At 41.9% G+C, this 18,969-nt stretch overlaps 1 protein-coding gene across 1 annotated transcript in view; it reads right to left on the bottom strand.

Annotated features, from left to right (window-relative positions):
- LOC126412658 (uncharacterized) overlaps positions 1-18,969 on the bottom strand; it is a 128,322-nt gene that overhangs the window by 7,567 nt on the left and 101,786 nt on the right. The window contains exon 7 of the mRNA XM_050082361.1: positions 9,802-9,906. Coding sequence (XP_049938318.1) covers positions 9,802-9,906 — 105 coding nt within the window. The remainder of the gene's footprint in view (positions 1-9,801; positions 9,907-18,969) is intronic.

The following is an 18,969-nucleotide window of genomic DNA, read 5'->3' as shown; positions in this document are numbered from 1 at the left end:
GTATGTAATAAATTAACAATGAACATAATGGAAACAAATAGTATCAGCAAAAGAACAGAAAAAAAACTTTTTGCATTAAGCATAGATGTGTAACAAACACAAAGTTTTTAGGGATGATTATTGATTTCAACTGACATGGAATGAACACACAAAGATACTGGCAAAAAGACTCTTAGGGTTGTATCATCACTTTACAAAGCCCAATATCTTGTATTGACATACTATTCTCATGTACACTAATTTCTTGGCTATGGAACTCTTTTCTGGGACTCAATACATGGGGACTGTCGAATTTTTATTGAATTTAGCATATGTCAAAATTCAGGTGTAAGTAAGAAACACATATTTTTTTTGTTTTCTCCAAAAAAATTCCTGCACAGTGATACAGACCTCCAAAGATGACATTGCAAACACCATATAGAAGATACAAATTTCGGAGAATTTTTTAAAAGTCTGTATCTCTGTAACAGTTCTAGGTATTTTGTTAGAGTTTTTTTTTATTTTAAAGATAACTGCTTTACGATTACAATGGTATCCTCCGTTCAGACAAATTTGTCAAGTTCTTTTACTGGCACCTTTCAAAATTTTTTTACAATTTACAGAATTTTTTTTTTTTTTTTTTTTTTCAAAAATGACAATCCAGAAAAGTTACATTTTTCTTCTGTTGATTAGTACCACATAGTACTATATTTTCTGTAAGGGAGAGCTTCCACTTTTAAGTTGGACTGGTTTTATTTTTTAAAATCATTTTTTTTTTAATTCTTACTAATTTCTTTACAATATTTATTTCTATTGTCTTTGTTGCAGTTATTTCTTCTCACTTTCTTTGTTGCAATTATTTCTGTTCACTTTTATTGTTGCAGATATTTCTTACACTTTGTTGTTGTTTCTTGTCAGGTTCTTTGTCACAGTTGTTCATTACAGGTTTTGGTATTGTAGTTGTTCAGTGCTAATTTGTTTACTGAAGAGGCTTCTAAGAAATCTGAGACCATCCAGTGAGTTCTGTGTTTTTGTGAAGGATTTGCCAGTTGACACAGTTGCAGTGTGTTTTGTGAAAAGGACTGTCTTCTGACTGGGGCCACAGGAGAGTGAAGTGTGCTGACTATTTGCACATCTATATAAGAGTGATATATATGGCAAACAAAAAACAGACTTTGTTCAGGTTGGGAATAAGGTTCTCATCTGAAGATTCTGTTTCAAAGTGAATACTGTTTCCAGTGACAACTTTCTGTGTTCTAAATGTTTTGACAGAATAACACCAATGATAGTATCTGATCACGGTGAAGCCTCCTATGGTGCAGATTTTGCATCAATAAAGAAAGAATTAAATACCCTGAACCAGCGAACTACAGAAGTAGGTGTTAGTCCTGTTAAGTAACCATGGTCAGTGAAGTTGAGTCATAAGCTCTATGCATCAAGAAAGTGCAGAGAAATTACTAAAGCTATGGATGAATACACTATTGTAAAACTGACCACACTCTTCAAAGAAGAAATTCCATCTTCAGAAGAAAATGAACCAAAGCACTCTGCACCTCTTGCCAGGACTATTTTCACAGATACCGTATAAATGAAGCTGTTGAATACTGTGCATCCTACAGTGAAAAGGTACAAGTTGTAATTATTAGTCCAGAGACATTTTGAAAGAAAACAATTTTGAATCATATTCCATCAGTATCAAAAGTACATGGTAAACAATTCAAGAAACGCTTGGTCTGTAAATGGAGTCTTTGGAAGACCAGATCCCTATTATGGTTATCCCGTAGAAGTAGCTCAAGTTCAAATAGTGCAGTCATTTTATCTGGAAGATAAATGGGACTGTTATTGCCAGAATGCCAACAAAAAAGACACTATAACTGTAACAGTTAAAGGTCGAAAAATTGTGAAAGTGATGAGGTACATGACTTACAGTATTAAAGAAGTTTTTCAATTTATAAGAGCAACTATACAACTTCACAAATTGGAAGATAAAAACTTTATGCACTACGATCTAAGTGGGTAGTTCCACACCCACCTAGAGGTGGTTGTTTATGTGTGTACTGCGTGAATTTTGAACTTTTTGTGGCAACTTTGAAGGACTTACTGGAGCACGTGACATGTGAGACCTTGGTTGGGCATTTGAAGCCATTAGTAGTCTGTGACATAAAGCGAGAGATTTGTTTGTTTCAAGAACGTGGTGACTCCCCTGGAAAGCAAGGACTGTCTTTACAGACACTTGGCTTGGAAGACGTAGCAGATAACACTGCAGAAATTACATATGCGACATGAGAGGAAAATAATCTAATTAACAAAACTGTTGCCTCTGACAGTTTCATTGAACTTGGTAAATGGTCAGTGAAAGCAGTAACACACCAGCATCTGAAGAAATTGCAACAACATTGCAGAAGTGAAAGGGTGTGTACAGGCTGAAGAACTATTTTTAGTGCTTCACTGTGATTTTGCTGAGAACTGGTCTGTAACTCTCCCACAAGAAGTACAAGTATATCATTGTAGTAATGACCAGGTTTCAATTTTTACAGGAGTGACATATTTACAAAACAAGATCACAAGTGTTGCAGTTATAAGTGATGACAGAACATGACTCAGCACATGCTTTGCTAGCAATGCACAAAATTCTTCAACTGCAGACAGGGCAGAGAAGATCATCATTATTTCTGATGCTGCTCCTAGTCATTTTAAAAAACATTACCATCTGTTTGAGTTGAGTAAGTCGCTAGTGCCAACTGACTGGGTATACAGTGCTACTGGTTATGGGAACAGGCCTTGTGATGGTGTAGGAGGCCTGCTGAAACACCATGCTACAAAACATAATCTTTCCAGACCAAATACAACAGCAATTCAGAATGCTGAGGATTTTATGAGAGTCATAAAGTCTTACACATTCACAGCCCTCATTTTTGTCCAAAGAGGAAATCGAAGAATTCCATGAGCAGAAAAAGGAAGAATGGTCTAAACAAATTTCTTCTGTGAAAAGAATTCAGAAGACACATTTTTGGATGCAAGGTGATGGGCAAACATATATTACACACACTTTAAAGAGCAAGAAAGAAGAAATTTCGTTCGTTCGGCCAACACCTTAGAAACAGCAGGATAATATTCAGATGCACAACCTGAGAAGGGGGAATGTTCGTGGCATGTATGTATGAATGTGACTGGTGGATTGCAGAGATTATAGACACCAGCTATGAGTTAAATGAAATTGTAGTGAACTTTATGCTACCACATGGACCAGCTGCTGGATATAGGTTTCCAGCTGAAGGACAGCAACAACACCATCAGCACTCACTTCCTGTTCCTATTGGTTCAACAGGAAGGCATCACTCTATATCAAAGGAAGATACTGAAGCAGTGTAACACATTTTTAGTTCATTGCCTAGCTAATTTCAGAACAAAACAGAATGCACAGAAGTTGTATCAATAAACCTTTAATTCTTTGGACCTTTCACATACATTTTTGAACCATTTACAATGCTTGAAAAATGAATCTCTTACTCATCTTCCAAAACTAAAATTATGTTAAATAAGACTAGGTTTTGATTTTTATGAGCCTGTTATGTGATAATGTGGTGATAAAACAGGTTTTATGTATGGCAAAACTTTCTATTGTTTATAAAATCTGTTCAACCTGAAAGTGGAAGCTCTCCTTTCCAGGAAATGTAGAACTATAAGGTACCAATCAACAGAAAAAAATCAAAATTTTATGGATTGCCATTTTTGGAAAAAAAAACTTTTTTCCACAAATTATAAAAAATGTTCAGAACACCGCAGTAAAAGAACTTTGACAGATAAGATCAAATGGAGGATTTCTTTGTAATCATAAAGCAATTATCTTTCAAATTAAAAAAAAAATATTTAGAACTGTTCCAGAGATACAGCATTTTAAAATTTTTTCCGTAATTCGTGTCTTCAAAATGGTAATGTGCAGTGTCATCTTTGGAGGACTGTATCTCGGAGCAGAAATTTTTTTGGAGAAAACAAAAAAATACGTGTTCCTTACTTAGTCCTTCATTTTAACATATGCTACATTCAATAACATCTGAGACTATGAACGTAAGATTTTTTTCCTAGCCTGCCTGAATTGATATGGACTATGTCCTATACATAATCATGGAACAAGAACCAGTTGGGGCTTACGTTTGGCAAGAAAACCAAACAAAAATCTCAAAACAGCATTTTCTGTCAGCGGATAAAACTTCAAAATAAACTGCCCAAGCAATAAAATACATTTGCTTACAAAGGCAACTAAAACATACTTCATACTTCACCAGTAATGCATCCCACACAACTAAAGATTACTTACAGGATTCAGAATGGTGGTTAATAGTGAAAAAGGTAACTGCAACACCCTGTCACATTACAATACATGATCACAATGTGCCATGATCTACAGTGAATGCTAGCATAGTTTCATAATTCTCCTGAGCTCAATGCCTCACTTGTCATGTAGGTATGCTGACTTCTGATTCTCATACAGACTGGCAGGAGGTCATGGGTGGGAGAGGGGGAGGGATTGTACAAGGTATAATAGCATTTTTAAGGGTCTCGAGTCAGTCGAAGGGAGTGTAAGGAGCATGTCCATTGTCCTTGAGTCACCAGTGATGCAGTGCGAAAACTGTTTTTTGTATTATAAATTGTGTGGTGCAAGGAATGTGTAAATCATAGAAAATTGCGCAACAGGGACCATGCAAATGAGGCAGTGCAGTTAATAATGCAGGAAAAGAGAGATTGCTACTTACCCATAAAGATGACACGTCAAGTTGCAGACAGGCACAATTAAAAGGCTTTCGGCCACAGTCTTCATCAGTAAAACACACACACACACACACACACACACACACACACACACACAGGCGGCGCGTGCGTGCAAAAGGAAGCACACAAAACCGCCAACTCCAGCATCTCTGATCAGAATGCAACATCACGTGGGTTGTAAGCAGCAGTCTGGAGGGTGTCGGGAAGGGGAAGGGGATGGGATAGTAGTGTACATGTGGGGAGGGAGACAAATGCTGCCTGGTGGAGTGTGCAAGGACTAGACTGCCATTCTGTTTATTTGCAGCCTCTCACAACACATCTGCCCATCTTTCTCCGCTCCTCTCCTTGTTTGCTCCCTTTTTTTTTCCCCCACCACCCTGCCTCACTACCTCATGAGGCTATGCCTGTTGGCAGTCTAGTCCCTGCACACTCCAGCAGACAGCATTCTTTTCTCTCCCCACCTGTACACTACTATCCCTTCCCCACCCCTTCCAGATTGCTGCTTGCATTCCAAGTGATGTTGCATTCTGGCCCGAGATGCTGGAGTTGGCGGTCATGTGTGCTTGCTCGTGTGTGTGTGTGAACTGTGTGTGTGCGTGTGTGTGTGTGTGTGTGTGTGTGTGTGTTTTACTGATGAAGGCTGTGACAGAAAGCTATATGTGAGTATCTTTTAATTGTGCCTGTCAGCAACCTGACATGTCTTCTTTACGGTAAGTAGCAATCTGTCTTTTCCTACATAGTTGATATTTCTAATAGATGGTGCAGTTATTGAGACACTGATCTCATATTTGGGAGTCTAGACTTAGCTCAGTCTGGACATCCTGGTTTAGATTTCTATGGTTTTCCAAAATCATTCCAGGAAAATGCTGGGATGGTTCCTTCATTGAGGCCATGGCCAACCACCTGTACTGTCTTCATAAAAACATACTTATATATAAAAACAAAGATGGTGACTTACCGAACAAAAGCGCTGGCAGGTCGATAGACACACAAACAAACACAAACAAACACACAAAATTCAAGCTTTCGCAACAAACTGTTGCCTCATCAGGAAAGAGGGAAGGAGAGAGGAAGACGAAAGGAAGTGGGTTTTAAGGGAGAGGGTAAGGAGTCATTCCAATCCCGGGAGCGGAAAGACTTACCTTAGGGGGAAAAAAGGACAGGTATACACTCGCACACACGCACATATCCATCCACACATACAGACACAAGCAGACATAATTTTTCCCACGTGGAATGTTTCCTTCCATTATATTAAAAACATACTTATACATTCTGTGTATATGTACATCGTGAGCTACTTATTTTCATTGTATTATGATGTGAAATCCTACATCATTGTGATATGATGTCTGGATGCATAAAAAAAAGCTAATCAAATCACAATTGCAAATATGGAGGAACAAAATCACAACAGGTCAAAGACAGAAAATTTTCTTGTAAAATATATGTATGTCACAAACAGTGAACCTGCACTTAGGTGCACAGACTGAATTTCAAATTATCACAAATGATATAATTTGTAATTCACAACTAACAATAGCGCACCAGGTGAGTTCGAAGCTATTTGCAAGTGTACAGCACTTTGCTCTGGGAAAACACTCAAAAGTGCTTTTTATGCCAAAACTAGTTGTGTAACTAAGAAGAGGTCTTAATAAATATAAAGCCTACATGGGAAAATGTGTCCTTCACTCTACTCATACAATAATGTGCAGGCAACAAAACAAGGTGATTACAAGGGTTAATAATGAGGCAGCTTAGGGGGCTGTTCAGACTCCTCAGTATCAACTGCTGTAAAACACAGAGATCATTTACAGTACCACACAATGAGTAATTAAAATTGGTAGTTTGGAACTTTGGCTAATCAATCTACAACTTCCCTGCAAGGTACTGTAGCTACATTAAGCTTTCATAGCTTGTATTCATTTAGATGTGTCATACATTAAATTCAGATGGTACAGAGAGAAAAATCTATTAGATGTGGCTGTCAGTACACTTAATGATGCTGAGTTTTCTTAGTACTCATATGTTTAAGGCTTAGTGATGCTTTATCACTGAAAATAATAATAATAATAATAATAATAATAATAATAATAATAATGATCATAAACCTCCTTTTCAAAATATTGTAAGTTTTTTGCAGAAATCAATAATATGGTTTTGATGATTACCATAAACACACACTGGCTTTTTGTAATTGTAAAAAGTTAAAATTGTTCTTTCTATCATACTGCTACACATTTACAAAAGTGAAATGCAAGTCAAGGTATACATCACATTCCATTTATCTTGACCACTCCAAATACCTTGTCATCCAGAAGTGTAACAAAATGTATCAAGTGAATGTTGTTTAGCCACAAGGGGGACATTAACCAGCACGACTGCTGCGCTTGTAAATTTGTTTGTAACGAAAATATGAACAGCTGTGCATCTTTTTTCTAAAAAACTACACCCTATACTTTTTATTTGGTAATCCAGTTCCTTTCCTCAAGTCTTGTTCAAAAACATACCATAATGTACTGTTCACATAAACATGACATTATTAAAAATGTCACAAAACTGAGTCCGATTCTCCTGTACCAGCACCAGCCCAAGTACAAACGATAACATAACTCGTCCACTTGCTGGAGTTGATAGTAAGCATGTGGAAACACAAGGAAAATGCACCTTGGTCATTCAGTCAACTGTCTTCAGTTGAAGGTTGTCAGTACAATGTACACCATCGAAGAGAAGGTAGAAATACTATTCATCTACAGAGAATGTAAGTTAGCAGAACAGTAATTGCAACAACGTGTTCTTATTTTAGTATGGATACAGTAGTACTTTTAAACAATATGCTGCAGAAAGTACAAGCATTCCTTAGTTAAAAGCTGCATCATCATTACTTTTGTTTTTTTGTGGCTGAAGGGAGGTGTAATGCTATTCAGGTAGGTCATGGAGGATCTAGATTAACCTGCTCAGTCCCCTACATAACTCCCCTGGACTTTTTTCTTTCAGACTGCATAAAAGGCATAGCTTATTGCAGTATACAAGAATGTACTGTGTTTGCTTGTAATTCACTTGAGGAGGCAACACTGGAAGCAGTGACGAGTTCTTTCATCCAGCATGCAGATCCATACATGGATACATCACTGCCCATTGTCAACAATTTGAGCAGCTTTGAATGCCCTACACAAGTGCCCTCAATGGCTTATAGTACTACTAAATGCTACTGTAGATCCCCGTTTCTGTTTAAAGTTGAACGTTGTATTTCCATATATACACTCCTGGAAATTGAAATAAGAACACCGTGAATTCATTGTCCCAGGAAGGGGAAACTTTATTGACACATTCCTGGGGTCAGATACATCACATGATCACACTGACAGAACCACAGGCACATAGACACAGGCAACAGAGCATGCACAATGTCGGCACTAGTACAGTGTATATCCACCTTTCGCAGCAATGCAGGCTGCTATTCTCCCATGGAGACGATCGTAGAGATGCTGGATGTAGTCCTGTGGAACGGCTTGCCATGCCATTTCCACCTGGCGCCTCAGTTGGACCAGCGTTCGTGCTGGACGTGCAGACCGCGTGAAACGACGCTTCATCCAGTCCCAAACATGCTCAATGGGGGACAGATCCGGAGATCTTGCTGGCCAGGGTAGTTGACTTACACCTTCTAGAGCACGTTGGGTGGCACGGGATACATGCGGACGTGCATTGTCCTGTTGGAACAGCAAGTTCCCTTGCCGGTCTAGGAATGGTAGAACGATGGGTTCAATGACGGTTTGGATGTACCGTGCACTATTCAGTGTCCCCTCGACGATCACCAGTGGTGTACGGCCAGTGTTGGAGATCGCTCCCCACACCATGATGCCGGGTGTTGGCCCTGTGTGCCTCGGTCGTATGCAGTCCTGATTGTGGCGCTCACCTGCACGGCGCCAAACACGCATACGACCATCATTGGCACCAAGGCAGAAGCGACTCTCATCGCTGAAGACGACACGTCTCCATTCGTCCCTCCATTCACGCCTGTCGCAACACCACTGGAGGCGGGCTGCACGATGTTGGGGCGTGAGCAGAAGACGGCCTAACGGTGTGCGGGACCGTAGCCCAGCTTCATGGAGACGGTTGCGAATGGTCCTCGCCGATACCCCAGGAGCAACAGTGTCCCTAATTTGCTGGGAAGTGGCGGTGCGGTCCCCTACGGCACTGCGTTGGATCCTATGGTCTTGGCGTGCACCCGTGCGTCGCTGCGGTCCGGTCCCAGGTCGACGGGCACGTGCCCCTTCCGCCGACCACTGGCGACAACATCGATGTACTGTGGAGACCTCACGCCCCACGTGTTGAGCAATTCGGCGGTACGTCCACCCGGCCTCCTGCATGCCCACTATACGCCCTCGCTCAAAGTCCGTCAACTGCACATACGGTTCACGTCCACGCTGTCGCGGCATGCTACCAGTGTTAAAGACTGCGATGGAGCTCCGTATGCCACGGCAAACTGGCCGACACTGACGGCGGCGGTGCACAAATGCTGCGCAGCTAGCGCCATTCGACGGCCAACACCGCGGTTCCTGGTGTGTCCGCTGTGCCGTGCGTGTGATCATTGCTTGTACAGCCCTCTCGCAGTGTCCGGAGCAAGTATGGTGGGTCTGACACACCGGTGTCAATGTGTTCTGTTTTCCATTTCCAGGAGTGTACATTATACTGTTTTCAAACAGCTCTTGAGGAGAGGAAGTGGATTGCTTAATAAAAAAATATAAGGCACTACTTAAAAAGTATGTACTGCTGTTCATATCTTTGTAATGACCAAAGACACAAGGAAGGCAGTTATAATGCTTAACTTCCCCCTTGTAGATAAACAACGTGCTTGGAACATTATTTATTTTGCTTCTTGTTTAGGATGGTCAAGATAAATCGGTTATCCTGTATAATAATGAGGGTCTAACGAAAGACAGAGAATGAAAGAATTATACACAAGCATATCTTGTGCATATGCCTGCCACCAGCTGTGTATAATTGCTCTGTTTGATGGATATTAATGTGCTACCATACAAGAGAAATTACCTCTGGAAGCAAAACATCAAATATGTAGCTACTTGGATTGTCTATAGTGCCTTTTGGTGCTATTTTGAGCAAGTAGCCTGATAGTATTTTGTAGACCATATGAACCTGCAACAAAGAAAAACAGAGCTGATGATACAAAGTAAACATGAACTGATATAAACAGACACCAGAACATAACATTGGGAGGGGGGAGTGATGACGTATTTGATTGTTAAGAGCTCCAATGATGGATTTGTGTGCTTACAAAAGCTTGAGATTCACTATGTAGTCTGGTTTTAGACATGTTGTCCACTTGGCTATCTAAGATTTTGTTCACATTTTGTGTGCAGATTTGTTGCATGGCTTAATAAAGATACCAGATTTCTAGCTCACATATCTTAATATTTTGTGAATAGGAGCCTATTAAGTGGAAGGTGATAAACATTTAAAATTTCAGCCAAGTTTAAGTGATGTATTTCAGTGAACAATCATGGTACAGTGCAAAATTTGGCTGAAAACTTTGCACTGTGCACATTCTGTAAATTTTATGCTATCTGAGCTACCATTCTTTTTCCAAGTAGTGTTCAAAGTTGTCATCAAGGAAGAATTATCCTACGTTTAAGTGATTTGAACTCTTCAAGTTGTATGTTCAAAAAAAAGAGTTGTGTTTGAAAGTGTATGATCATGACATAAATATAGTTCTTACGAAGGTGACACCTGTGACTTAAAGACGTCAAAGTTCCAAGAAGCTTCAGGGAAACAGTGACATTAATCGCAGGTTTTCCTTTTGTTATGACAAAAATTATATTGCTAGGTGTTAATAATTTCAGTTCTTAAAGGGAACTTGTATTCCTTGTAATAAAACATGCTCAAAAATTAAAAAGGGGGCTAACAATCTTATCTTGAAGTTATTTGTTTACTGTCTGTAAAACACTCCATCAGTTACAATACAGCATCACGGCAAATGCTGTACTCAGGCATGGGATTAGTTATGTACTGTTCATAAGCTTGGAAATTGTACCTATTGCTGTAAACCAACTAGATGTTGCTGCAAATGAATGTGCTGGGAGGACGACCAATAGTCATTAAACAGAGATACCAAAAGTTTCTTAAGTACTACCCTCTCCCATGGATACAGTCTTCTATAAAGAAAGCACAGAATCTATCACCACTTAACTGTGGGTAATGCATCAAGATCAGGTCTTGGGACAGTGTACAGGGGAAGCAAGGACCAGAGGGAACTGAGGAGTATTACTTCCCCCACCCCCAATTCAAAAAGACCTTGTCTCACACTCAAACTCAAATTTAACCTGAACTCGTGAGAAGCACTTTACCTATTGGTAAGCCAGCTCTGTCCTGCGCCAGGTAGACAAGTGCAAAACTGTTGGCAACTTCTAATTGTTGGTAACTACAACATATGGTGAAAAAGGTACTCCTTAAAGATATGGCAGCAAGAGATTGGATTTTCACCTTGTGCACCTGGAGAGGTCATTCAATATGTCGAAGTAGAACAGATTGTTATCAACTGCAGATTGTCGTACACACTGCAACAAAAAATGTCTGTCATCTGGGCTCCAAGGTCACATTTGATTTGTTCCAGCATAAGGCAGAGAAAGTTGAAAAGGCCAGTGTTGCTCATGAAATTTCATCAAAGCTCACAATCTGCATCATTATCTCCAGAACAGATTGTGGCCCCCAGTTCTGTATCAACTGGAAGCCTTGAATGAGATTTTGAAAGTTATGTGAGAAACCAGGTTGTGACTTCCTAGACTTACACCACAGGTTTAACAATGGAAAGGTTCTACAAAAAGGATCAAGAATGCGCAACACATCTGAGGCTGTTACCCAGGTAATTCAATACATTTATGGTGCAAACAAGAGTTCTTTAGATTAGGCGACTCCCCATTCAGTCTACGTAATGGCAGTAGTATTAGAGCAAAATCCAAAGAAATGCCCCCCACATTTGAGACTACTAAAATTATAGTGATCAACAATGATTTGTCATTGGCAACAAAGTTTCAGAGTTTGAAATGCTCCTACACAGCAGTTGGGCCCACATAGTACAGAATGCTAGCTAAATCCTGAAAATGACAGCAGTGAAATTTTTAAGGTAAATGTAAGTGCATATTGAAAAGATAGGCTAGGGGGAATGGAGGTAGTGTACTTCTTACAGTAAAGAAGAGACTCAATACTACTGAGATGAAAATTGAAGATGCATACGAGATTGATTGGGCAAGACTCAGTATCAAGTGTGAAGATAAATTTCTCATTGGATTCTACTATTGACTACTCAACTCAACCTAGGTGAAATCAAAAACTTTTGTGAAAACCTCAGCCCCTAAAACATATTGTCCTCAATCATACTGTCATCATTAAAAGTAATTTTAAACATCTAACCATCGACTCAGATAATTACACTTCTGCAAATGGTGGGCACAGCAGGATATCCTCAGAAAAAATACTAAATGACTTCTCTGAAAACTACCTACAACAGAAAGTTCACAGACCCACTCATAGCGCAAACATATAGACCTAAAGGCAGATCGATAGAACTTACCTCTTTGATGATGTCTATGTTGAAAGTGGCACCTGTGATGATAAGGTGGTTGTAGCAATGACGATTATCATAGTACAAATGCTAACCATTGTTCGATTTTGGCCTGATGGCTTTTCTTCGATCCTAAACCAGTGCTGTCTCCTTTGCTACTATTTTCTAACGCACCACTATGCTCAATGTCCATCCTTCTTTCTCTTCTTTCCTGTGCTTCTCTTGTTGCCTTATAAGCGTTACTGAACACTCTACTTACAAGCCACACTGTGACAAACGTCTTCGCCGCAAACAACAGACAGCTACAAGACCACGCTTATTGTCAGTGCAGCATCTTATGTCCCACATTACTCCTGCAGATAACATTAATCCTACACCTTTTAATTAATCATTCTCCCTGCATCACTTTCCCGTACTTTTGCATGCTATTTCCCACACTTTTCCGGTGCCACATATTTTATTATTTATATTTTTTTCTCATTGTGACTTCACGTCATTATTTGCGAGTTTTCACTTTTCGCTATTGTGGACTGCTTCGGATTTAATCTTGTTTCCCCATTTTGCATCTGTTTCATCCTACTCATGATTTTCCCCACATATTTGGGCGTGCTTTTGCAAATTTTTTCGGATGTAATTATATGTTACTTACAGAATTTTTCGCATTTTTTCCACCACCATCAATCCTTGCTCCTTCCATCTGCATCGATACTGAGAAGTTTCCTTATCTCTAGCCAGAACCCAGTCCCACATATTCCCATGTTGTTGCTTGGCTCATGGAATCTACCTACCCAAATGGCCTTACCATCACAATAGCCATCTCCGTCTGCCACCTCTCCCATAATGACCTAAACCTGCTCAGATTCCACCAATTCGTAGCCCTCACCAACACAGTAATGCAAAACCATATCAACCAAGCCCAAACCTCCTTGCAGTAGCTTCCCTCATTCTGCAAAATTCTCCTGCTATGCAATCCCAAATTCCTGGAAGCCATAACATACATTGAAACTATTGGAATTAGTGCACCATGCGCAACATCTCCTCAAAAAGCTCTCCACCCAGCTCCCTTCCTACTCCCGCTTTGGAGTACCACTGTCCACCACTTCTACAGCAACCTCCAAACCTCCTCCACGTCCCTTCATAGCTGACCTACTAGATTTACCCCATCCTCGAAAACTCCCTCCCACCACCACACAGAATCCAGAACCTAAACAGACCCAAAACACTGTCATGAACCTTTTCTCCAGAAGTATTAGAACCACAGAAATGTCAGTCCTTTCCAAAGGACTCACTTTTTGCCCCACTCCCAAATCCAATCATGCAGGACTTGTCAAAGACCTTCTCTCCTTCTCCCGGTCCCTACAGTGGAAACACTTATTCATCAGCAGCCCTATCAATCAGACTCAACCAAAGACCAATGTTGAACACCACCTAACTCAGTTCACTCGTCCATCCAACCCTGATTCTCCCCCCCCCCCCCCCCCCCCCAATAACCACAAATCACACCCTGTTAACTTTCCAGAATTTCTTAACCTCAAACTTAGCCTCACTATCATTCCCCAAATCCCTCAAGATACAAACTAACCTTACATTCGCAGAAAGAACTGCAGTCCATCATCTAAAAACTGATCCCGACCTTATAACCCTACCTGCAGACAAAGGCTCCCCACTGTTGTTTTGAACTACAAAGATCACCTGACAGAAGGACTCTGCAAGTAGTCAGGTACATCCACCTACAAACCTTCCCACAGTGACCCCATTCCAGAAATTCACCAGGTTCTCCAGTAACTCCTCAAATTCTTAGGGCCATCCCAGAACCTCTCCCCCAAGTCCATCTCTCTGCTCACCCCTACCACTCCCTGCACTCCTACCTTCTACATCTGTATTGAAGTCCATAAACTGAACCACCCAGGATGCCCAATTGTGGCCCATTACTGAGCGACTCTCTGCTCTCGTAGACCAACCTTCCATCTATTACCCGGAACCTACCCTCCTACATGAAAGACACCAACCATTTAGTCCACCGACTCTCCACAGTTTCTGTCCCTTTACCACATGGTGCCCTGCTCTTCACTATTAATGCCACCGCCCTTTACTCTAATACCCCTAATGCCCATGGCCATACCACTATTGAAAACTAGCTTTCCCAATGCCTCACGGGTTCCAAACCAACAACCTCCTTCATAGTCGACAAGACCAACTATATCCTCACCCACAATTACTACTTCTGTGAAGGCATTAGCTACAAACAAATCCAAGTTACGGCTATGGGCACCTGCATGTCACCATCCTATGGCAATCTATTAATGGGTCATCTAGGGGAATCCTTCCTGTACACCCAGAATCTTAAACCCCTCACCTGGTTCAGTCTCAATTATGACATCTTTGCAATCTAAATCGAGGGTGAGGGCACCCTATCCACATTCCTCCAGAACCTCAACTACTTCTCTCGCATTGCTTCACCTGGTCCCACTCAGCCCAACAAGGCACCTTCCTAGATGTTGACCTCCACCTCAAAGATGACTACATCAGTACCTCCGTCCATATCAAACCTACTAGCCACCAGCAGTACCTCCGATTTGACAGCTGCCACCTGGGGTTCAATAACAAGAAGTCTCTTCCAAACAGCCTAGGCACTTGTGATCATTACATCTGCAGTGACGAGCGGTCCCTCTCGAAATATACCAAGGGCCTCACTGAAGCCTTCACAGATCATAATTATCCTCCCAACCTTATACAAAAACAAATCTCCTGTGCTTTATCTTTCCAGTCTCCCAACATCTCGCAAGGTCCCACCACTCAAGTCACAGAGGAGCATTCCCCTCGTAACTCAGTACCACCCAGGACTGGAGCAACTGAATTATATTCTCTGCCACGGTTTCGACTACCTCTCGTCATGCCCTGAAATGAGAAATGGCCTGCTCATCATCTGTCCCACCCCTTCCACAGTGGCATTCCGTTATCCACCAAACCCACACAATATACTTGTCCCTACACAACTCCTGCCCCTAACCCATTACTTCATGTCTCATACCCCTAGATGCAAGACCTACTCCAGCCCAGTCACAAACATCATCTATCCCACCAAAGACAGGGCTACCTGTGAAACCAGTCATGTGATCTACAAGCAAAGCTGCAGCCACTGTGCTGCATTGTAAGTGGGTATGATAACCAACAAGCTGTCTGTCTGCGTGAGTGGCTAACAACGAACTGTGGCCAAGAAACAAGTACAAGAGGACCACCTGGGTGCTGAGCACACTGCCAAACATGACATCCTTCATTTCAACGACTGCTTCACAGCCTGTGCCATATGGATCCTTCCCAGCAACACCAGCTTTTCTGAAATGAGCAAGTGGGAACTTTCCCTGCAATATATCCTACATTCCTGTAACCCTCCTGGCCTCATCTTTGTCAATCATTGTCCTCCCTGTTCACATTACAGCACGGCACAGCCATCATTCCACCATCACACCCAGTCTTTCTACTTCTTTCCTTTTCTGCTAACCCGTCCCCCTCCCCACCTCTCCCCTGCTCACCATCTAACCTGCAGCACTTCACTGTCCGCAACCCCTACCCTACTATCCCCCCCCCTCCCCCCCCCAACCGCCTCCTTACCCATTTTTGACGAAGGCCTTAGGGGCAAAAAGCTTTATTTGTGACATTCTCTTTGTTGTGCCTATCAGTGATTCAGCATCTCTGCTATATAGCGAGTGGCAGCTTTGATTTCCATAATATTGGTACATCTTCTTCTTCTTCTTCCGTAATGCATTAGGCATTCCCTCAGCCTGTTGCAGCTACACCTGGTCCTTCCATCATTTTGCAGGTCTTCCAATGCATCATTTACCTTGCTGAGTATATCGCCAAAAATGTAGTTGTAATCTTGATTTGTCCAATCGTAATGGAAGGGATATCCAGTTTTGTTGGTATTCATCAAAATAGTGTTACATTCCATCCTAATTTTCCATTGTTTTGATTTTTGCCTGACAGCTTTTCTTCAACCCTAACCCAGTGCTGTCTCCTTTGTTACTATTTCCTAATGCATCACTATGCTCCATGTCTGACCTTCTTTCTCTTCTTTCCTGTGTTTCTCTTGTCGCCTTACAAACTGTACTGCACATTCTACTTACGAGCCACACTGCATCAGCCGTCTCGGCCGTGCTCAACAGACAGCTACAAGACCACGCTCATTGTCAGTGCAGCACCTTATGTCCCACATTACTCCTGCTGATATCTTTACTCCTATACCTTTTAATTTATCACTCTCCCTGTGTCACTCTCCCATATTTTCGTGTGTTATTTCCCCCCACCTTTCTGGTGCCACACGATCTTGCATCTCATCCTACGAACCATCCCCACCCCACATTCTGCATCATTCTATCCCAGTTCGCATCCACTAATTCCACCTCATCCAGTCACATATGCCATCCCCTTTCTTCATACTTATCCACCCTCAGACCTGCTAGGCACTCTCTCACTGTGACTTCATGCCAATTTTATTGAGTTTTTGCCTTTCGCTATAATTGGCTCCCTCAGATTTCATATTGTTTCCCACTTTTGCATCCGTTTCATCCTTCTCGTGGTTTTTCCCATGTATTTGGATGTACTTTGCAAATTTTTTCAGCTGTAATTCTATGTTATTTACAAAATTTTTCGCATTTTTTTTTATACCAACATCGATCCTTGCTCCTTCCATCTGCGTCAATAATGAAAAGTTTCCTTATCCCTAGCCAGAACCCAGACCCACATACTGTAACTGTGTTGTTGCTTGGCTCATGGAATCCCCCCAAATGGCCTTACCATCACATTACCCATCTCCATCTGCCACCTCTCCTTCCACAATGACCTACACCTGTTCAGATTCCACCAATCCGAAGCCCTCACCAACACAGTAATGCAAAACCATATCAACCAAGCCCAAACCTCATTGCAGTACCTTCTCTCCATCTGCAAAATTCTCCTGCTATGCAATCCCAAATTCCTGGAACCCATAACACACAATGAAACTCTTGCCATCCAGGAACTAGAGCACTGTGCACAATGCCCCCTAAAAAAGCTCTCCACCCTGCCCACTTACTACTCCCGCCTTGGAGCACCACTGTCCACCACTTCTACAACAACCTCCAAACCTCCTCCACATCCCTTCATAGCTGACAAACCCTGTCTCGCAGACCTACTAGATTTACTCCACCCTTAAAAACACCCTCCCACCACCACACAGAATCCAGAACCTAAATAGACCCAAAACACTGTCATGAACCTTTCCTTCAGAAGCCTTAGACCCACAGAAATATCAGTCCTTTCCAAAGGACTCACTTTTTGCCCCAATTCCAAATTCAATCATGCAGGACTTGTTAAAGACCTTCTCTCCTTCACCCAGTCCCTGCAGTAGAGACACTTTTTCACCACCAGCCCTATCAACCAGACTCAACTAAAGACCAACGTTGAACCCCACCTAACTCAGTTCACTTGTCTGTCCATCCCTGATCCACCCCCAATACCCCCAAATCACCCCTTTTAACTTTCAGAATTTCTGAACCTCGAACTCTGCCTCACCATCATTCGCCAAATCCATCAACAAGCAAACTAACCCTACATCTACAGACAGAACCAAAGTCCAACATCTAAAAACTGATCCCAAATTTATAATCCTACCTGCAGACAAAGGCTCCACCACTGTTGTTTCAAACCGCAAGGATTACCTGGCAACAGGACTCTGCCAGCTATCAGGTACATCCACCAACAAACCTTGCCACAGTGATCCCATTCCATAAATCCAGTCACTCCTCAAATCTTATGCTCCTACCCCAGAACCTCTCACCCGAGTCCATCTCTCTGCTCACCCCTATCACTCCCTGCACTCCTACCTTCTACATGGTTCCTGAAGCCCATAAACCGAACCACACAGGATGCACTGTTGTGGACTGTTACTGAGAGAATGTCTGCTCTTGTAGACCAACACCTTCAACATATTACCCGGAACCCACCCTCCTATATAAAAGATACCAACCATTTCCTCCATTGACTCTCCACAGTTCCTGTCCCTTTACCACATGGTGCTTTGCTCTACACTATTGATGCCATGTCTCTAATGCCCATCGCCCTACCGCTATTGAACACTACCTTCCCCAACGCCCGACAGGTTCCAAACCAACAACCTCCTTCCTAGTCGACATGATCAACTGTATCCTAACCCATAATTACTTCTCCTTTAAAGGCATTAGCCACAAAGAAATGTTAGTTACGGCTATGGGCACCCGCACGGCACCATCCTATGCAAAGCTATTAATGGGCCATCTAGAGGAATCCTTCCAATACACCCAGAATCTTAAACCCCTCACGTGGTTCAGATTCATTGATGATGTCTTTGCGATCTAGATCGATGGTGAGGACATGCTATCCACATTCCTTCAGACCCTCAACAACTTCTTCCCCACTTGCTTCACCTGGTCCTACTCAACCCAACAATCCACCTTCCTAGATGTTGACCTCCACCTCAAAGATGACTACATCAGTACCTCCGTCCATATCAAACCTACTAGCCACCAGCAGTACCTCCGATTTGACAGCTGCCACCTGGGGTTCAATAACAAGAAGTCTCTTCCAAACAGCCTAGGCACTTGTGATCATTACATCTGCAGTGACGA

The sequence above is a fragment of the Schistocerca serialis genome, chromosome 7 (assembly GCF_023864345.2).
Source record: "Schistocerca serialis cubense isolate TAMUIC-IGC-003099 chromosome 7, iqSchSeri2.2, whole genome shotgun sequence".
NCBI lineage: Eukaryota > Metazoa > Arthropoda > Insecta > Orthoptera > Acrididae > Schistocerca > Schistocerca serialis.
This window is presented reverse-complemented; position numbering and strand designations above follow the sequence as displayed.